Source organism: Babylonia areolata, chromosome 2 (genome assembly GCF_041734735.1).
Source record: "Babylonia areolata isolate BAREFJ2019XMU chromosome 2, ASM4173473v1, whole genome shotgun sequence".
Lineage (NCBI taxonomy): Eukaryota > Metazoa > Mollusca > Gastropoda > Neogastropoda > Buccinidae > Babylonia > Babylonia areolata.
In genome coordinates, this window is record NC_134877.1 from 35,708,092 (window position 1) to 35,730,298 (window position 22,207).

General features: G+C 40.2%; 2 protein-coding genes across 3 annotated transcripts; one reads left to right on the forward strand and one right to left on the reverse strand.

The window, feature by feature from the left end:
• Positions 1 to 4,086: 4,086 nt before the first annotated feature.
• On the reverse strand, positions 4,087 to 11,035 carry LOC143300691 (sepiapterin reductase-like). Its single transcript, XM_076614542.1, has 3 exons — positions 10,444 to 11,035; positions 6,317 to 6,466; positions 4,087 to 4,819 (listed from the first exon to the last, which is right to left on the reverse strand). Exons 1-3 carry the CDS (start codon positions 10,961 to 10,963, stop codon positions 4,701 to 4,703), a joined length of 789 nt encoding a protein of 262 aa, XP_076470657.1. The 5' UTR covers positions 10,964 to 11,035; the 3' UTR covers positions 4,087 to 4,700.
• LOC143300697 (uncharacterized) lies at positions 11,036 to 20,299 on the forward strand. Of its 2 annotated transcripts, none has more exons than XM_076614557.1 (5): positions 11,036 to 11,287; positions 12,447 to 14,149; positions 15,467 to 15,590; positions 17,325 to 17,434; positions 18,563 to 20,299. In XM_076614557.1, exons 2-5 carry the CDS (start codon positions 13,817 to 13,819, stop codon positions 18,668 to 18,670), a joined length of 675 nt encoding a protein of 224 aa, XP_076470672.1. In that variant the 5' UTR covers positions 11,036 to 11,287; positions 12,447 to 13,816; the 3' UTR covers positions 18,671 to 20,299. The 2 variants fall into 2 exon arrangements, with proteins under 2 accessions (XP_076470672.1, XP_076470681.1); XM_076614566.1 differs by having other exon boundaries at positions 11,039 to 11,287; positions 13,929 to 14,149.
• Positions 20,300 to 22,207: the final 1,908 nt, after the last annotated feature.

Here is a 22,207-nt window from a genome sequence, read left to right on the forward strand (position 1 = left end):
GGACACCGATACGTCCCATGGGGAACATTATAGGACACTGATACGTCCCATGGGGGACATTATAGGACACCGATACGTCCCATGGGGAACATTATAGGACACTGATACGTCCCATGGGGGACATTGTAGGACACTGATACGTCCCATGGGGGACATTATAGGACCTTGAGATACGTTCCCTGAGGAACCCACGGAATGGAGAGACGATTTGGGACGTTGCAACGTGTCATAGTTTTACCGTGTGACCCAAAATACAAGCAAGCGCAGGTCATCAGTGAGTTCAAGTGTCTCGGACTAATCATTTGTGATGATTTTAAATGGGAGGAAACACAAAAGAAAAAAAAAAAGAAAAAAATCACAACAGGGTCAGTACTCTCTTCGCGTCAAAGTGTGGTTTGACATCCACAAAATTATCACGGAAAGTGTTTGGAATGGAAATATCTCGAAGATACGATACACTGGTCTCAGCATGGTCAGGTTTCTTAAGTTAAAAAGTAAAGTTTTTGTGACAAACAAAAGATCTTGCCATTGGGAATAAAAAAAAAAAAAAAAGCATGTAAGAGTGACTTGCAGAGCGGGTCTGACAGATTCGGTGACTCATAAAGTCGATTTACGAGATGAGGTACAACACAGAACTGGCATTGGAAGTTCAAGATACATGTGTGTGTGTGTGTGTGTGTGTGTGTGTGTGTGTGTGTGTGTGTGCGTGTGTGTGTGTGTGTGTGTGTGTGTGTGTGTGTGTGTGTGTGTGTGCGTGTGTGTGTGTGCAAGTCTTTCTTTCGGGTCTTTCTTGGAAATGACATTACATGTCCTTTTTTCAAAATTATTTATTATTTATTTTTTATTCATCTCTCTCTGTCTCTCTCTCTGTGCACATATCTACGGATAGGTAGATGTTTGGCGCAACATTCAACAATGGGTGGGCACTGGTATATCTGTATTAAACGCATTGTGTCAACCTCTGAGCTGTGTCCAAGTTCTGGCCTTGGACGCTATGAGAACATGCTCTTAAACAGTTTCCGTTTTGGCCAACGTCGGTCTTGTGACTCGTTTCACGTGTGTATGTTTCACTGTCTGTGTATTGTACATTGTTCATAAATTAGTCCTCTCTCTCTCTCTCTCTCTCTCTCTCGCGCGCGTGTGTGTGTGTGTGTGAACACGATGTGTGTGTGAACACGATGTGTGTGTGTGTGTGTGTGTGTGTGTGTGTGTGAACACGATGTGTGTGTGTGTGTGTGTGTGTGTGTGTGCGTGCGTGCGGTGTGTGTGTGTGTGTGTGTGTGTGTGTGTGCACGCGCCTGTGATTGAGTGATTGAGTGAGAGAGAGAGAGAGAGAGAGAGAGAGAGAGAGAGTGTGTGTGTGTGTGTGTGTGTGTGAATACGATAGCCAGCATAGTTATCTATCAGGACCCCCCCCCCCCCCCCCTTCGCCCCACTCGATCCCCCGCGCCTTTGTAGGTCACGGTCTGTGGTTGCCGACACCGATACTTATTTTCTGGCTGTGCCACATCTACCGTCAGTTATGAATACAGTGATACGACACAAACGATGTGACATCGTAAAACAATGGTGCTGCTCGCCACTGAGACTGAAGCTCCGTTTATTATTGATTGACATGGTTAATGGCCCACACTCTCGCTCGTGTAACACATTGCATCACAGCACTCGACGTGTGACACTACACCACGGGTGGATCTGAATCTGGATCTGGATTTGTACGTTGCAGGAGCCAGTATCGGCTATCGTCGCAACGGAAAACTGGGGGCGCGCTTGTGACACACATCACTTGGGTGGCCATGGAGCCAGTCCCTGTAGCTGTGTAACTGTGCTATTGTTGCAAGCGCACTGGGCCGAGTCTTCTTCTGTTTTACCTTTTAAGTTTTATCGCAGCAGAGTTCGGATATGAGTCCGATATAATACACCACTTCAGGCCTGATAAAATAATAGCCCCAGCATACATTGATCGTTTGTGGTATTGTGTGTAATATCAGCTGTCGCCCCCACGTTCCCCACAAATGTAAAACACTAATTCATTCGCGAGTCCTTTGCTCTTTGTCTCTCTCACACACACCACTGATCTGAAAACAGTGCATTCACACACATGCACACACACGCTCCCCAGAGAGTCACTCTTTACCAATGCTTTAACGTTTGAGGTGAATTGGTCAAAGCCTGTTGGCGTGCTACACGTTAAGTGACAGATATTGATTGAATCATTGACTGACGTGTTTCAATCTGCATTTGGTTTTAGTCATTCCCAGTGTGAGTATGTGTGTGTGTGTGTGTGTGTGTGTGTGTGAGTGGGTGTGCATGCGTGTGTATGCATGTGCATGCAAGCACTTATGTAACCCTTTGCTGCGCTTTGATCATGGGTTCAAATAAATCCAGTGACACGTTTCTAGGCTTGCTATTCTTTAGGGCTACATGAGCTCTCTCTCTCTCTCTTTCTCCACACACACACACACACACACATATATATATATATATATATATATGTGTGTGTGTGTGTGTGTGTTTAAATTCCAGGAAATTACTAAGTTCCGGATGGTTTTAGTGTATGTCTCTTGAAATGTTTATATTCATAAAAAACAAACCAACAAACCAACAGACAAATTCAGCAAAACATATGATACCTTGATCATGATTTGAAAAAGACTACTATTTTTTTTTCACACACAGGGATATTCTTAGACCCATGAAGCACAGCAAGAGGAACTGCCTTGGTGAAAACTGTGGGTTTCCTTGGACCACATGAAGCACTTGAAGGGATCACTGTTGCACCAATGAAGTTGATTTGTACAGGACGCAAACAAACAAACAAAGACAACAACAACCAAAAACAAAAACAAAACAACAACAAAAGCACAGGTTGTTAGTTCACAGTGTTACCTACACACAAACACACAGAGGTAAAAACAACAAGAAACAATCAAATGCCTGCACAGCAGACAACGCATTCACACATACACACACACACACACACGTGTGAACGCATGCATGCACGCAAGCACGCACACACACACACACACACTTGACTGATTTAGAAAGTGGGGTGAAGTGGGGAGTGTCTGACAACGATTTCATTAATGTCTGTTTTGACTCATGAAACACACTGGGGTAATACATAATGTGTTGGAAGGCAAGGATTAACACATGCATACACTGATGAATACAAATTCACACGTTGCACCTCTGCATATGTTGTGCTCCTGTTTATTCCTGTTGCATTATGCAAGGTGACTCCCACCCCCACCACAAAAAAACAAAAAAATCACTCATGAATTAAAGGGTATACACTGAAGAAAATCATCACAAAATAAAGTGTACATAGATGAATATCATCAACAACAAAATAATTTTCAAAAACTTATAGCATATGGCATAAAACTTCCGCATCGTAAAAATTTACTTCCAGATGTGTAAAATGCTGTTCTTCAAATCAAAGTAATGATTTAATTGTTACCAAAAACCAGATGATGTTTTTAAATATGGACTATGATTCTTGATGTTACTGGTCCATTCAACAATCTTGGAATAATTTCTAGTCACAATCAAGCACAAAAGGCAATGTTTGCATTCAGCAGGGAAATTGCCGTCACTCCAACTATCGTTCTGGATATTTTACATGTAACGGTGATCCATTTTTCTAATCTATGGATTTGAAATTTGAAGATAAATATATGTCATGATTAAGAGAAAAATACCGTTATTTTTCTTTGTATATATTAATTTTGATTAAATCAGAATACCCAGATACAGCTGATTAATGCCACACCACACCACTTTCTCTCCCATTTCTTCTCTCTCTCTCATTTTTCATTGAGATTTGTGCTGGAAAGAGACAAGAATTGAACCTGGATGACAAAGGAAATGTCTTTGATATAAACAAGGGAAATTTTCTATATTTCTCACACAATGCAAAAAAAGCGTAGCCATCCCCTGCCGTGCTTTCTTGCATTCCCACTCTTTCTCGGAAGGTGAGAGAAAGCATGGGGGCAATGTGTGTGACTGCCAGAAAGCATGGGCTTTCATTTTCTTTCTTTCTGCTTTTTTTTCATGTGTTAAGGGCATATATATATATATATATATATATATATATATATATATATATATATATATATATATATATACAAGTTCGATATACAATTGTATTCAACAGTCATTAGTTATGTGTCATATCTCCAATTCAGAAAAAAGGTGTAAAAATTAAAAGTTTCAAGTTCTTTGGTCTGACCTGTCATAATGTAAATAATCATATAGCAACTCTTACCAGTACTATTCAGTATAAACAAACGGACTGGTTGTACATGGTTCTGGAAAAAAAAAAAAAAAAAAAAAAAAAAACACAACAAAAAGGGAATACAAGATCCATTGCACATGGAACAATAACCGTGTGGCACAAATATTACAATCATCTGAATAACAATGGCAAGGAGAAAGTAAAAAATTGCACACCAAAGGGTAACAAAACCAAATCTTACATATCTTTCTCCAGAGACCAACATCTGGGATTACTTCTGATGGTGAAAACAGTCAATGGCAGTGTATGTGGGGGAAAAAAGCATATTCAAAATATTCTGGAATGTGTCACATTATAAATGATTCCAAATCATCACAAAATAATAATAATGCCAATGATAATAATCATAAAATGGGGTCTTACATTTCATCAAAGTAGTCAATATGGGCGCAATGGGGTCTTAGATTTCATCGAAGTAGTCAATACGGGCGCCACTTTCAAAGACATTCTTCTCCAAGATCTGAACCAGCTTGTTGATGCTTGTATCACAGGTCAGCAAAGATTTCTCTGCTTTAGCATCTGTGAATCAAAAAATACACAAACAAAAAGAGCAATTAAATGAAGACAGGAACACACACACACACACACGCACACACACACACATACAGACAGACAGACACACACACACACACACACTCAAACAAGTAACCGAACAAAGACAGGAAAACACTGACACACACACACACACACACACACAAGACACATACAGCCACACAATTAAGCACACACACATATGCAGTGTCACACACAGACATGCACACATATTCAGAAGAATCACAGAATCAGAAATACAAATGTTACAAAAGTGAGGGGGTTCAGGACTCAGCTGACACCACCTAGAAACTGAAACATGATCTGCTCTAAATTATGGCTTACAAGTTTTCAATCACCACAACATCTATTCACTTTGATCAGACTTGTTCACTCAGTTTCATCATCACTGATCAAGAAGTATGTCACCTCTTCAGACACTTTCTTTAGGTTTATGCCAAGTGTGATCAAGAAAAATCAATCTCATCTTCAGATACTTACTTTGGCCCTGGCTGTCATAAAAAAAAAAGAAAAAAGTCACACCTTTTGACACTTTTTTTTTTTTTTTTTTTGGTGCCTCACATTTTGATTATGTGAATAATGATGGAGGTGATGAAGATGCTGCTATGTGTGTCTATTCAGGTTTGGGACTACTTGATAAAGCTGTACTCTGTTATGGTGATTGAAAACATCTTTTTTTTTTCTCAAGGCCTGACTAAGCGCGTTGGGTTATGCTGCTGGTCAGGCATCAACGGCAGATGTGGTGTAGCGTATATGGATTTGTCCGAATGCAATGACGCCTCCTTGAGCTACTGAAACTGAAACTGAAACTGTACTCTGATAATATATCCTGGCATCAACCGGGCTGAGAGATACAGACATCTGCAGTGTCGGTCAGGAAATTTGAGGGAACGCTCCCAAAGACATGGATGACCTTTGATTGTGTGGTACCACTACCAGTTTTCTCCCTTGAGCCCACAGCACTCTTAGCAATGGGTAGGAGCCAACCAGACGGGCGCCATAGGCGAATGGTTAAAGCGTTGGACTTTCAATCTGAGGGTCTCGGGTTCGAATCACGGTGACGGCGCCTGGTGGGTAAAGGGTGGAGATTTTTACGATCTCCCAGGTCAACATATGTGCAGACCTGCTTGTGCCTGAACCCCCTTTGTGTGTATGCGCAAGCATAAGATCAAATACGCACGTTAAAGATCCTGTAATCCATGTCAGCGTTCGGTGGGTTATGGAAACAAGAACATACCCAGCATGCACACCCCCGAAAACGGAGTATGGCTGCCTACATGGCGGGGTAAAAACGGTCATACACGTAAAAGCCCACTCGCATATATACGAGCGAACATGGGAGTTGAAGCCCACGAACGCAGAAGATGAAGAAGAAGAAGGTAGGAGCCGACCAAAGGCTGAAAAGATCCACCTCTGATCGGGATCAAACCTGCATCCTCCCAATCGTTAGTCTGTGACACTTACTCTTTGCCCAGCTGCGAACACCTTCATCTTCACTGGTGATGATGGCGTCAGTCATGGCCGTTTCCACAGGTCCAGGAGAGTAGCTTAGCACTCGCAGGTCTTCCTCTTCCATGGCCACGGTCTTGAAAAACATGTCTCTGGCTGCCTTTCCTGAAACAGTGAAAGCACAGACAATACACATACAGTGCAAAATTGATAATCAGCTGCTCAGTTTAGTCAATCAATCTGGCAGCTTTTGCTGAAAACATACAACACGGTGCAAAACTGATAGTCAGCTCTTCAATCAGTAAGTCAATCAATCAATCAATCAATCAATTGCTCATCACTCAGTCATTTTTTTCATACAAATGTTTATCACCCAATTTGGTGAGAATATAGTGTGGTGTAACAGTATGTATCAAAGTGATATTGCATATTAAAAAAAAAAAAAGAAGAAAAAAAAAAGAAAAAGAAAAAGAAAAAGTGAATGATCAAACTCAGTATAAGTACCAGTTTATAAATTATGTTTTATAAGTTGGTGTTACTGTGTTGGATGAACAAGTGTATATAATATACACATAAAGACCAACGCAAAACATTTTTCTCATTGGTTAATTTTTAAATCATCTCTTTAACTGAAGGTGATTCAGACATGCATCATGCATCAACTCATTTCAGTGCACATGTACACACATACATACATACACACACACACATGTGTACACACACACACACACACACATGTGCAAGCATGCAACTGGGTAGTAAGCTGGTGGTGGGGGGGGGATGAGGCATTAATTATGTCAATTACCATTAAAAGGATCATAAGAAGTTATTCCTGCTGTAGAATGGAAGGTGGCTTTAGCATGTGATGTTACACAGACTGCTGGGAAAAGATGCCAACAGTTCATTGGCAATTCATTGAAGACAAGTAGCTTGTTTCATCGTGGCCCAATCTCACAACCAGAAGACAACATATATATATATATACCAGTATTTTAGAATGTTACAAGTAGTAGTACTAGTAGTACTGTGACTATCGGAACAGCAAAGGAGGCAACTGCTGTCCCATCTATCCTGGCTAGAATGTGATTATCACCACTCTCTCGGCCAAGAGGGCTGTAGAACAGTCAGTGCTGTGATGCTTCCCAAATGTCAGCTAGCCCAGAAGGCTGTAGTACAAAGAGCCAGGCAGTCGTGTGTCCTGTTTTGACAGTCATAGTCCTTCACAAAAGATAAAGCTGTAAATGACTTCCCGCTGCCATGGAGAAACAGCTCTTACTTTGATGTTGTGATCATTAAACCACTTTTAAACAACAACAACAACACAGTTTAAAAAATATGCTTTAATTTATGAAATCATTCCACTCACATATATACGTTTAAATATTCATTAGTTTAGTATAGTACTATTTCATGATCACTCAGTATGAAAATATAAAAAGGATTTACTCTTCTTTTTCTACTGCATTCACGGTTGTGTCTGTCACTTTCAGAAAAAAACAAACAAAAAACAAAACAAAAACAAAACAAAAAAACAAACAACAAAAACAAACAAACAAACAAAAAAACAACAACAAACAACAAAAAACAACAACAACAAACAAACAAAAAAAACCCAACTGATGTCAAACACCTCTTTATCTACGAGGTACCATGACACCATGACCTGGCTTCAAACCCTGGACCCTAGGATTGAAATTCTAAAGCTCTAACCACTCCCCACTCACTGGCTTCATAAAAGCATTCAAGAACATTATGACAATATACATGACAACCCACTCCCTGCCACCATGAATAGTATTTGTCTTTAAACTTGTGCAAGAGCTTTATTCAAATTAAGCACTTTAATCTTTGTGATGATGATAACTTAATGAGCTTCTGCGATTTTGGGTGGAAACAATTTTTGTTGTTGGGATTCTCCAGGTCAGCAGATGGCCTTTAATGTAGACACTGACAACTAACATCATATTCAGCTGTTTCATGGTTTGAATAAGCTAACAGATGGCATGTGTTACAAACCAGCCGTATATCTAAGACATCTGCCTAACTAATTTTGGCAAAGAGTTAATAGAACTTATGCAGAGAATTTGATTTGATCATTATCTATAAGATCAAAGAGTGTGGAAGGAGATAACCTGAACTGCAATGAGTGTTGTTGATTATTACGTATTTGCTCATTTTATTTGTTTGCGTTGATTGCAGACAGGTCTACACACACACACACACACACACAATGTATATATGTTATCAACTCCAACTGAAGTGCGTCTGACCATGCTGATTCTGGCTACACACCACCTTGGAAGGATGTTGAATGTCAAACAGTGTCACACACTGTGAGGAAGCATGGTGTCACCCAAGCTTTCTCTCAATGGCAGGGGAACAAACATGCTTTCTCGCAAAGTATGAGAGGGGTGTTTAGGTGTGTATGATAGTCAGTCGTGTCCAACTATGACCATCAGAGCAAGAAACTGCTGTCCTGACTGTTATATTTACATACACAGACTTGCATCAAAAAACAACTACAACAACAAAAACAACAACAAAAAAACAAAAACAAAACAAAAGAAAAAAACCAACAACAAAAAAACGAAACCACACACAAAATGTGTGTAAATGAAGATACAAATATAAAAAAAAAGAGGAAATACACAATAGCAGCTCTGCATAATCTAGAATTTCATTATAGTGGAGTGTATTGCCCAAGTTACACCCTCACTCTTTCAATCAAGAGGGCTTTAGGACAGTTGTGGTTGGGATGGTCCATAAAGGCCAACTGGCTCCTAAGGCTGCAGCACTAAGAGCCGGTGCAATCTTCCCTCCTAGTTTGAGAGTCAGAGTCCTCCTCAAAACACTAAACTGTAAATAAATTTCCACTGCAGTGGAGAAACTATTGACCATAAAGTTCTCACTTTGCTGTTGAGCCACCTGCAAGTTTATGTCAATCTCAGATATAAGCCAGGAAGTTGAAGGTGAGTGGGGTTGGGTAACTGGGGATGGGGTCCCATTCTTTCTGCAATACATGCAAGAAAGGCTGGAAAAATTGCAAAAAAAAAAAAAAAAAGCATGGGGTAACACCTCTTTTCTATGGTACACATGTTACTTAAAACTTAAAGAATGAGGTCTACTTGGCCAACAAAAACTGAATTGATATAAAACTAACTGCTATCAGATTGCTTTTGTTACACAAAATACACACTGTGAATGCTGTTTTTCATTCAAATATTCAACTTGAACTTGAACTTGTGGTGCTTGAGGCCTTGTTCAAGGTCTGTTCGCCATCAGGTTTTGAATACTTCCCGCATGTGGTGGTTCAGGTCTTACTTTCCTAACTATTTAGGCATTGACTGATTGAGACTGACTGAAGAGGTACACTTTTTTTGTTTAAGAAAAGAAAATCGCCTCAGAGCATGCACTGAGAGTAATGTATTAATTGTAAAAGTCAGCTACAGAACAATTTTTTTCTCTTGAAATTTGTCTGCAACTTTTTAAAATATTGATATACCAGTTTTGTTGTAGGGTGGTTCCGAAAATGGTGGGTAAGAAACTGTAAATTTATACTTTAGACAAGTTAAACAACAACTTAAAAAATAAAACAAAACAAAAATAACAACAAACAACAACAAGAAACAAAATAAACATTCATCCTGATCAAACTAGAAAAAAACAACAACCCAGCTTGCATTTTTGTGTTAGTGAAGATGAGAATAATGCCTTTGATTTTTTTTTCTCTCTCACTTTGTCACACACACACACACACAGAGTAAAACAAGACTGTGAGTCTCATATACTGAGCGAGTGTGAGGGTGAATGAGGGACACATGATCCCCACCCTCCTCACAAAAACACACACATAAGGTCAGTGGTTAATATTGAAAGGCATGATTAATTGCTGTCACTAATAATTTGCATTTTCTTTTTTCTTATTTGCATTGCTTTTGCAATGAATTTCGGTAGTTCCTTTAGAACACATTCATTATCACACGAGAGAATGTTCGCTACACTATTTTGATCTGGAACACCGGTGAACGAATCCAGTTTTAAACAGTTTTTCCTGATGTCATTGCAAATGTAAGCAGTACAGTGAAACAAAAAGTGAAGAGGAAGAAGGAGAGGGAGACATATCATTTCCCTCGCTTACTTACCAGAACAATACATGGCCCAGCTTTTGAAAGGCTGTACCGCTGCCAGAGAGCTCGTGTTGATTATGACTCGGGAGAGCCCTGACAGTGAGGGAAAGAACTTCAAAAATTCACTGGTTAATGCGATGACCCCAGAGACATTGATGTTGAGGTATTCAGTCAACTCACGCACATCAGGTAAATTCCTGACAAACACAACGGGCTTGACAGTACCCGCGTTATTGACCAGAACAGCTTGCTGGAAATCTGTGACTTTGGCGCTGACTGATTCCAAAGTTTGGGAAAACACGGCACGAAAATGCTCCTGATCTTGTGAGCTCTGATTGAAGCAAAGTGCCACTGCCACAACATGTGGCGACTCCTGTAGCAGACGCTTTTTTACATTGTCAAGATCATCTTTGCTTCTTGCCAGCAATACAATGACTGAACCGGGTGGCAGCTTACAAGCAAATTTCAATGCGATACTTTCCCCAAGTCCACGGCTAGAACCCGTGACAAAACAAATTGTTTTCTTTGAGAACATTTTGATCAGTCGCGTGGACCACTGTGGTACCAGGTGAAGTTACCACACTGATAATATTAATCTTTTATCTATTTATTGGGAATTACCTCCCTTGTCAAGTGGTCGTGTGAAATGAAATTCAAACGTCGTGCGTTTCTTTACGTGTGTAAACTGGAACAAACACAGTTACAATAGTGGTGCTGTTGTCCTTTTTATGCGTTGAAGTCTTAGTTTTGAGAAACAGATCCACTCTGTTTTAGCAGGGTAGTGTGGGCGTCAGCTGACAGCTTTGACGACGAAAACGCATACCTGAGGCTGAAGCAACCACAACGTAGGTAAAGGAAGGTAAGCTGAAAGTAATAATACAGTAAGTGATGCACACGCACGCACGCACGCACGCACACACACACACACACACACACACACACACACACACAGAGAAAGAAAAAAAAAGAGGGATACACACATAACCTTTGGGCATCCAGCCTGTAAACTAGACCTGTGCACGTGAGCGAGTGGCTTGTAAGGGAGAGAGAGTAAATGACTAAACACTTTTGGCAAGATAAAAGCATCCACCTTCAAACCATTGCTGTTCGTGTGTACCCATCATCTGACATACATATAGAGATATTCATGACTTCCCCCCCTCTTCTTCATATAAGGCGGTGTGGCATGGTCAGGACTACTGTTACAGTGTTCACACAGTGATAGTGTTGTGTTCTCTGATTTTGTTCACTTGATCCACCCAGGTGTGAATTAATGGGTGCCTGACTTCAGTTGGGGAATGTTTAAACAGTGGAAGTAGAGGATTGGGCCCCACTTTCCTTTGCCAAGTTCTAGACACAGTGACATTAACATTTTTATTTATTTATTTATTTTTTACAAATCCACTGCCCATGAAAAGCTATTTGCTGGACCTTTAACCTTCAACCAAACGGTGCATGTTAAAGTCTGCACTTTTGAAACATGATTGTTCAAGCTCAGAATGCATACAACACCATTCCTGAAATTGCAATGAATCCGGACAATAAGAATAGTAAATTTCATCATTTTTCACATGTATTTTGTGCATGTACTAATGTAGTCTCTGTAAAATTATTTTTTTTATAGTTCTTCTAACCCCCCCCCCCCCACACACACACCTCCCTTTTCAATATATCAGTCAGTTTGAATTATGATTCAACATCAGCACACATGTATTTTCTTAGAAACGATTGAGTATCTGATTCATGTAATTGTTTTTTGTTTGTTTGTTTGTTTGTTGTTGTTTTTTGGCATGTTGTGCATATATAAGTTACAGAAAAGCCATCAATGAAGGAAAATTATATGAAACCAAATTCTATATATTTAATTTACTTCTCTCTTTAAGTTAATAACAGTTTCTTACTTTCATATCATAGAGCCCAGAAATGCTTACCTTTGGTATATGGAATGTTACAGAGTATTAACTTCTTACTTTCATACTATTTGTTTTATAATTAAAAACAAAATGTTCTGTTTTCAGGTATATGAGAAATGGACATAAAAGAATCAGATTCTGAAGATGAAGTTTTCATGGGCGAGATAACAGAACGGGAAATGAGCCGTCCTGGGTTCAATTCAAGACGGCGGACAACTGTTTACTTCCCAGGCATCAGTAGGCCTGACTCAACCATCAGTATTCATGAAGACTTCACTGAGGATGGCACTCTGATATTCTCTTTTGAAAACACAGAGGAATTTGGTAAAGAACATGATGCACACAGCAAATGTGATGATGTTCCAGACGATTCAAAATCAGAATTGTTATCAAGCACAGAAATAGATGCATGGAAACTGTCAGAAAAAGGTGAGAATAAATGGTTTAATTCACAGGCTAGTTTACCAAATGAAAGTGAAATGGACAGTGGCTTTAGTTCTGCTAATGATGGCAGTTTGACAGCAGCAGTCACTTCACCATTGTCATTGATTTCAGTTTTAGAAACTGAAAAATCTTTTCAGACTTCAGAGGCCAAAATGAATGGAACCAAAGAAACATTATCAGAGAACAGAAGGAATAAACACAGACATATTTCTTTCAGTAATTCACTAATTGAGACTGCTCAGTATCAGTCTCCTTTCTTGTCAGGAAGACAGCACATAGAGAATCTGATCCTCTTGACAATTCCATCATGAAGAAAAGAGATACTTACTACTCAGAGGCTGGCCAAATCACAGATGGTGTCTCCAAACTGTGGATAGAATCACCAAAACAGAATCTTGCTTCAGGATCTGAAACGCCAGCAGTTGTTAAAGACTTTCCAGTTGGTGGTGCTGCCAGTGGTTGTTACATGTCATCTGCAACCAGCTGGCAACACAGGGAGCTACCAGTCAAAAGAAAAATTGCTCCCAAGTCACCTTTGGCTGCACTTGGAACACACCTTGTGAGAGACACTGCAAACAATGCAGGTATAAACTGCTTCAGAACTGAACAGAAAGACTGTTCCCCAGTTTCCTCACCTTCAAATTGTGATGTCTAGGGTATCATTCATTTGACTTGTTCAATGTGAGGAGAAAGCTGCAGAAGCTGGATTTCAGCTGTGGTCAGAGCCAAGGAGCAGCAGAGCACTGTGAAAAAGAATTTACTGGGGATGGAAACAAGTTTTCTGGAGATGATCCACACAACATCCCAGTGTGTAAGTTGGCTCTGCCTACGATTCTGGTTCCAGAAACACCTGAGATTAAAATGAAAAAAAGCTGTGATTCATTGCACCCAAATCTAATTCCCTGCAACAGCCATGCTCGGACAGGCCATGATGACATTGACTTTGATGTCGTGCCTTCCTCCAAAGAACTGAAACACACACCTCGTCCAGCAAGCCTGCAGCAACCAAGCCAGACAGGTGCAAATCCAGTATGAATCATGCCAGAAAGGAAACTGTCACTCTGTTATCTGAAAGTAAGCATGTTACAGGAATGGACCTTTTTTCTCCAGGAACAAGCCCTCAAAACTCTGTCCTTTCTCCAGTCCCCAGATCGACAAACAGCGCTGACAAACTGAAGATCTCTCCACCATCCTTGCAGCAGATCCAAGAAGGGCAGGGCTTCAGACGACAGCCAGAATGTGGAGGTCAGGAACAGAGGGTGCCCAGGAGGAGGACAAGACGAAGGAGGAACAAAGAAAACATGGAGGAAGAGATGTGGTCCGACATGCCATATCATTCCCCCCAGCAAGCATACACACCATTCGTGAGTATTTTTACCGGTCACCCAAAGTCCCATGCAAGGCATTGAAATGCTCTAACAAACTTAGAACAATACGATAGTGGAAGGTAATAAGTGCAAGTAAACAATACCATTATTTATTGATTATAAATGACTTTACTATGACGGATGTGGAAAAGAGGCAGGACATTTGAACTCTTCAAAGTGGAGGACATTCTAAAGGAGACATCCAACTGTTTTGTCCTATATACAGATATTGCTGCAGTTTCTCAGTAATGACAGTGAAATAATTTAGAGAAACCATGAAAAACAAACAAGAACTAATAATTCTACATGAATAAACTTTTCTCTCTCTTGCAACCAATCAGTCAGTCAATCAATCAACCAAAGACACTTTATTAACCCACATGGAAATTTACTTGTGCAGTTACAGGCTCATTGTAAACACCAACAATAAATGATCATCAAAAGACATTAAAACTCACAGTTGCTGATGATAGACTGAAACAAACCACACCAACATGCGTGCACACTAAGACAGTAAGGTATTGCACAACAGTGTATACAAATAAAAACACCCAGTACAAAAATCGTTTATATTTAAATGCATGCAAACAATTACATCCACACCCACACCCACTCTCTCTCTCTCACACACACAGACACACACGCTCACACCAACACACACACAATCAATCATTCAGTTTCCAACAAATGTGGAAAAATGTTGGAGATGAAAAGAAGACATATACACAAGAAAGAAATATTGTATTTTTTTAATGACATATATAGTTCAAATTATGTGCCTTTGTCTTAAAGAGTTCCAGTACATGTTCTTTGTTTTGATATGTTATCCAGTGTTTTTGTGGAATGATTGAAAACAACAACACAAAAACAAACAAACAAAAAACCTAGCAAACAAACAACAACAGTGTTGTTTTGGCATTGATTGTATTTTTTATCCTTATTTCATTACAGTCTTTTGCCTTCTGTATATAGATGTCATCTTTTATCATATTTTGATATATTACTAAATTTGATTATTTTTTTATATATCTTTTTTTTAAATTTCATGTTAATCTTTTATAGAAACCTAGGGCAGGCTGTCAATCAAGGCCTGACCAGTGCACTGGATTAATGCGTTGCTCAGGCTGTTCCTTAAAAAAAAAAAAAAAAAAAATATATATATATATATATACATATATATATATATGTACATAAGTTTTTTGTTTTTGTTTTTGTTTTTATTTTTTTTTTTTTAAGCACATGTGGTTTGGTGTAAATGGGTCAGTCAGCACTCTTAGGCATCTTCTTGAACCTTGAAGTTGAACTGTTGCACAGCTGAACTTGGAGGAGGACTCGAGAGCAGCCATGACACGCATCAACACGATGATCAATGGAGAAAGAAGACACATCCTGAAGGACCTCCAGTCATCCCCGAGTTCGCTGGCACTTGACTTTCCACGTAAGCTGAGAAGTATTTAACACTCCTTGTTTGTTTGTGACCACTTACATCCAAGTATTTACACCTTTTAGTGTCTTGGTAGTCCATCAGTCTGAAGATGAGCAGTTTTTGTTCTGAACGATGATACAGAACACTTTATTATCTCAAAAAGAGAAATTAACAGGTGGTGTATGCTGCACAAACAATGCACGGTATGAATACATAAAAGACGTTAGGTTTAGTATGTTTTGGTATTCACTAATAGTCGTGAGATTCATATATTTCGTTTAAAGTAACTTCCCTTATCTGCTGACTCTCAGTGGTTAGATTATCCTATTTCAACTTTTGGTCCAGGGGCATTCCAACCCCTCTGTAGCGTTCTTTTTTTTCATTGAATGCCCTGTTTCAATGTTGTGAAAAATCTGTGGTGTGTTGTAAGGCATGCCACTGCCAGCCACTTGTGAAGAACCTCCTCACGCATGGGGTTTTTCTCTGTAGTTGGGGTCCTGGAGCCCCAAACCTGTGTGTTCTCCTCAGACCGCAGTCAGTGACTTTTCTTTATTCTTGATGTAGCCACAGGGGTGTATGGGGTGTCAGGGAGGGGTAGTACCTCTGACAGGGGTACATGTCATGCTCATCAGAGTGGTTTGTCCGTAACTAGTCCCTGATAGACTTTTATGGACTACCAGATATCACCACATGTATCCTATAGCTCACTATGTAAAGCATTATGTAAAGATTTTTCTGTCCTTTTTCTAACTGTACCTTATTCTGAAATACTGGGGCATTGATTTATGCCTTTTTGTTTTCATATTCCATGTTTTGTGTTTACCAGAAAGGCTGTGAGGTTGAGCCAGTTGGGGCATAGCCAGCACTCTGAAACTGAAAGGGTTAACTTTCCCATTTGATGTCTTGTCTAAAGGGACAAGACTCACTCTACTTCATTTTCCTGAATTCTTAACAGCCATTCAAATGACATACTTGCAGTATACAACAGCAAGTGCTGGTTTTGGCAATGAGTGTGCATACTGTTACATCACTGTGTTTGGCAGTGCTGGCAGCTGCTGTCTTGTTTGACCAACTGAATGAACTTGGGAGTAGGAGCGGGAGGAGAATGCCAGAAAAAACAGCGGGGGACTTTGACTGAAATAGCCATTGCTTGCGTTAGCTGCAATAACATACAGAACCTTCTGTGTGGAGGACCAGGACAGTGGAGATAAATGGATTTATGTTTAAATCTGATCTTTTCTTTTCGCCGTGTTTGTGATAAATGGATTGTTGTTTAAATCTGATCTCTTCTTTTCACCGTGTTTGTCGAGTGTTCCAAAGACTGACCACGTGAGCTGGTTTTGTACATGTACAGAATTGATTATTCTACTACTGAAAAGGTTACAGTGCTTCCATGCCAGCTTGGAAGGAATTGCATTGTTGGCCTTGACCCACAGACATATACCTTGACCTTGAAGACCCTGACAGCCTGTGAGCAACATCATCAAATCATGACACATACTGGCATAGTGTAATGCTTATGCTGGACATGTTTTTTGAAACGTTTCAGATCTGAGCAGACACTGAGATAGAGTTGGTACTGGCGGTCAGGTATTTCTTTCCTGGTGTTTTGGAGAGAGGAAACACAATCTTTTTTTTTTTTTGTCTTTTCCTCCCAAGTGAATCAGTGTTACATTCGCCGATGTCTTTACCTATGGTAATGCATGTTCAAGAAATGTTGTTTTCCCCCCGTTTCCTAATGCGCAGCCCCCAAACAAGCCACGCGGGTCAGCTGGAATGACAACCTGGCTGAGGAACCAGCTGTCAGTCCCTTTCCTGCCCACGCACCTCATTCACCGCGCTCTATCCTGCAACAGGTAGGATCTCATGTCTTTAGGATTGTGTACTATGACGTGTGTGCGTGCGTGTGCGTGTGCTTGTGTGTATTGTGTGTGTGTGTGTGTGTGTGTGGGGGTTGGGGGGGGAGGGGGGGATGAATCATTTTTGATAATGTTTGGTATCTTGTGGTCAATTTATTCCTTTTTGATATTTACTTATGTGTTCTATTTGTAAACACCTAGGGCTTATTTTCAAGATTAGGCATAAATGTTCACAATATTAATATTATAATAATGATAATAATTTCAGCTGTACTGCATGGCTTTTCTTTCCATATATTCTTTTGTACTGATTGGACCGTAATGTGAGTCAGCATAGATCAGTGTTTCAGCATTGCACAAAAAGTTTGGTATGGACTATAGCTGTATTTTTCGTGTCCATAATGACACTGCAAACATTAGTACATAATCTCTCTGTATAGTAACACACATTCATATATATATGTATTTTTTCATAGAGATGTGAGTGTGTATGTGTGTGTGTGTGTGTGATAATTTCACACACCAAGTGTGATGGACAAAGCACAAATTCTGTTACATATATGGGGTGGCCTGACGGGGGAGCTGGGGGCAGGAAAAGGGGGTTGTTTTCCCTGACCCATTAATTCTGAAAATGACCCGTTGATTTTGTGGCGTGGTGAACCAGTCTAATAACCCATGATGTCCTGAACCAAACTATAACTCTAGACATGTCATTTCATCAATTTAGAGGCCAAGTGCCAGTTTTTCCAATGATTGTCCAGTTTTCTCTTTGCAAGTGGTCACCATAAAAAAACAACTGCATAAACTGATTGATCTCTGTGATCAGCCATGTTCATTATTGACTAGTTGAAGCACTTTTTCAGAATTTAGAGCATGCTGTCAAACTGAAAGTTGAGGAAAACCTGGAACAGTGTATTCAGAATGGAAAGGAAAGTGTTTGCATATTTTAGCATGATCCTTTTTTCTTGATGTGTCCTAGCCACCTGGGACAGTTAACGCAAGTTAAAAAAAAAGAAGTACAGATTTCATCAGTACAATGTTTTGTATTATTTATATGATTTATGTGCTTGTCTACGATCAAAACTAGTAAGTAACTGAAAAAAAAAAGAATGATTTCTGTTGCAGCGACCGGATGACTTGAAGTTCCCCTTCAGTGAAGAACCACCATCACCCATACTGTTAACACGAAGACGCATACCAAAGACGCCCAGACTCCTTAATTTCAACAGCTAAACTGTTGACCATTTCCATCCTTAGCATCAGATCATAAACTGAATAAGAGAAATGCTTTCTCAGAGCTTGTGGAATGCAGCAGGAATGTAATGTTTGTGTTGTTCTGCATGGCAGATCAAGAAGTTGTTCCTTCTTAATTTAGGATTTTTCTAAAAGTGAACTTTGAGATATAATTTGGATTATGTTCATGACCATCTTTTCCCACAGTGGTCCTTTCGCTACCAAAACACCGATTGTTATCTGATCACGTTCTAGCTCTGTAGCATCAACATATTTTTCATTTTGTTCACAATAACTATATCTAAGACTCACCATTTATTAAATGCCAGCGGTTTTGGAGTAAACTTATCCGAATCCCATGAAGAATCAGCAGACTTCAGTGGGTGTGACTAGTCTGTCACGCCTACTGTGATTAGGTGATCTTGATTTTGATCTGCCAGTTGTTGTTGATGTAAAGTGGTGGCCTAGTGGTTATATGTCCACCAAGAAAGCAAGAGAATCGGAGCACACATGCTCAAATTCCACATTTGCCAGTATTTTTTCCCCTAGACTAGACCTCAAGTGGTGGTCTGGAAGCTAATCATTCGGATCAGACGATAAACCAAGCACTTAGCGCACAAAAAAGAACTCAAAATAATAAAAAGGTTGCCCCTGGCCAAGTTCTGTGGAAAAATCCACTTTGATAGGAAAACAAATATGCAGACAAAAAAAAGCATGGCACTGCACTGTATCAACATGCTCACTCTGGGGAGAGCAGCCCGAATTCTACAAAAGCAGTCTGTTGTGTCAAAATGTTAACTTATACAACAGCATCATCTTTACCCACTGTCACTCTGCTCACTAATACTAGCACGAACAGATTTATTATTACTGTTGTAGTTCATAACCCACTCATGAACCCAGTGGGATGCTTGTTCAGCTAAGAGACATTGTGGGCTTTTCTCCATGTTTGAAAGTTGATTGATTTAATTCATTAATATCCAATGTAGACAAAAATAGTTCCAATGTGGCATGTAAACAAACCATTTGTAGAATCGACAGACAGACAGAAATATGAAAAAACTTAACCATATGAAGATCACAGGATCAGGAGTCAAGATGGCTGCCGGAAAAAGAGGGCGCTAGTCAGGGATGCAAAGGGGAGGTAACCTACTTCGGGAGGTTATCGGCCGTAGCTACTTTTGTTTTCTCTGCATAGGCAGGTAGTAGTTTGCACAGGACAGGAATCAGACCCCTGCCGTAGTCTGCACTGGGGGGTCATGGTAAGTATGATACTTAAACGTAATTTTAGGAAGAAAATTTCCTTTTGTGAATGAGTTTAAGTCATCAGACCAAATCAATATTGGAAATTAGGCGAATGAAAATACTCCTTTCTTGGTAGAGCTAGAGTATACTCGTAAATGGTCAGAAACAGTTGGACCTGCATTATGAGTTATCTTGTAAATGGGGCAGAATGAGTTAAGATGTGAAATGACTGAAGAAATACACAAGTAGTTTTGCATGCAGCATGTGTGTGCGAGCGTGTGTGTGACCGACCGAGATACCCACACAGGGTGAGGAGGCCCCGAGGTGGGGTCAGAGGTGAAGCTACAAAACATTGCTTCAGTTCCATGGAGGAATTGAAGCAGTGTTGATTCTCCCTACACACGTGTTCAGCGCTTGACGTTTAGTTCATCCGAGGAGAGAACTTGACCCTGCATTCAACTCAGGAGGGAAAGGCGCCACCTAAAAATAACACGCTACCGCGGGAAGGGTTAGAGCTTTAACTTGGAAGAACTGAGAGCACAAAACGCTATGAGTTCTCTTTCACGCTGCGCCTCCAGCCGTTATCAGCTGTTGGGAGGGAGAAAGACCAGTGTGCTGTTCCGCGCGATGGCAGCGGCCACAGGGAGAAAACAACACCTCTTCGTTAACTTTTGATAACACGTTGCTTGTCATCGCAATCGCTTAATGAATAGTATGGTCTGAAAGAGCACAGTCTTAGCTTTAAAACGATAGGAAACTCAAATGTGAACATCCGATTATTTTTCTCAGGATAACTGTTTGAAAAAAGCAGGTATGCTTACCACCAGTTTGTTAACACATTTTGACACATTTTTAACACACTGAATCTAATCTCACAAATTTCGCTCAACGCAGACAATACATTCCATGCACAGCATTACACATCAGCATGCCTCTCACTAACCTGTGTTGATAGCTGGAAATTCTGAAGGAAGCTGTGGCGTGTTAAAGATCACAACTGTTTTGCAGCTTGTACAAGTACTCCACAGGCACACTGATTCAGTCATTCACGCACACTGAAGAAAAGAGAGAGAAGGAAACAGAACGAAAGAAAGGAAGGGATAAAGGAGAGAAAGAGAGGGAAGGAAACAGCACGAAAGAAAGACAGAGAAGAAAACAATGAAAGAAAGGAATGGAAGAAAAATGTGAGAGAACAGAATGTGAAGGAAAACCAAACTCACGGTACTTCTGCTATGAAAAAAACCCACACCACCGCCAGTCACAATTGTCAGCACAGTTCTGTCAAGTAAATACTGCTATCTTCAAAAAATATTTTCCAGCCAAGGAAAGAACTACCACCAACAAAAAGAGAAGTGTCCGCTCTTTCCAACAGTGCAAACATTAATGCCACAGATAAAGGAGTATGCTCACCAGCCCGCTCAAAAGAGGCGCGCAAATTGCCACGCTTTAATAGAAGACAAAGAAGGGTCAGTGACGGGTTAGCAGGCACAGCAGCTGACCTACTTATCAGTGTCTGGCACTATCTGGCCTGTCAGGGGGATCTCGCAGTCGGCTAAGTGTGTGGTTCTGCTTATAGCCTAGACAGCAGTGCCTACATCTGAGACCCGACTAATGAAAAAGGCAATCTTTTCAGCAAATACAAATATAAGGAGTGAAAGTGAATAGTAAGAGGTAGGAAAGGCAGAATAACTAGAAGAAGAAAAAAAAAAAAAAATCTCCTCCTCCTCCTGATACTGTCTGACTGAAAAACACATTCCAAAACATACCATCTCCCTTTCTCTCTGCAGTTTCACTTTCACTTCTTGATTTGTGCTAGAAAAGATTTTAAGATGTAACTGACGACTGATGAGAATTAACACATTGTATTTTTTTAAATATGCGTTTGCATGCTGCACTTGACATTGTTACCTTTACTCCAGCCAACCATGCAGAGCCATATCAGGGCTGCCCAACTGTTTCACTTCAGTTGTCAAACAATCAAACATATCAGTATTATAATTATGACACCCTGGCCAGAAATGCTATTGCAATTGTGACTTTTGTCTTCTGCAGTTGGCTGGGATATGAAACTGAAAATCCACCAAACTCAGATGTGAATTTCAGAACCTTTAACCTTCACTGGCTGTCGCTTTTGACTACACAAGGAAGCTCATGTGGGTCATCCACAACCCCATACTGCTGTCGCTTTTGACTACACACGGAATCTCATGTGGGTCGTCCATGACCCATACCTTTTAGAGACAAAAACCTGTATGTACATTCCTCCAAAGCTTGTGTGGGTTGTGCACGACC

Bases quoted from the DNA above. Each gene is read 5' to 3' on its own strand.
- LOC143300697 (XM_076614557.1), top strand. From the start codon at position 13,817: ATGAATCATGCCAGAAAGGAAACTGTCACTCTGTTATCTGAAAGTAAG. The intron at 14,150-15,466 runs GTGAGTATTTTT...ACTGTTGCACAG, and splicing joins AGCAAGCATACACACCATTC to CTGAACTTGGAGGAGGACTC. The intron at 17,435-18,562 runs GTAGGATCTCAT...TTTCTGTTGCAG, and splicing joins CGCGCTCTATCCTGCAACAG to CGACCGGATGACTTGAAGTT.
- LOC143300691 (XM_076614542.1), bottom strand. From the start codon at position 10,963: ATGTTCTCAAAGAAAACAATTTGTTTTGTCACGGGTTCTAGCCGTGGA. The intron at 6,467-10,443 runs GTAAGTAAGCGA...TCACTGTTTCAG, and splicing joins CTGGGCCATGTATTGTTCTG to GAAAGGCAGCCAGAGACATG. The intron at 4,820-6,316 runs GTAAGTGTCACA...TTTGATTCACAG, and splicing joins TGTTCGCAGCTGGGCAAAGA to ATGCTAAAGCAGAGAAATCT.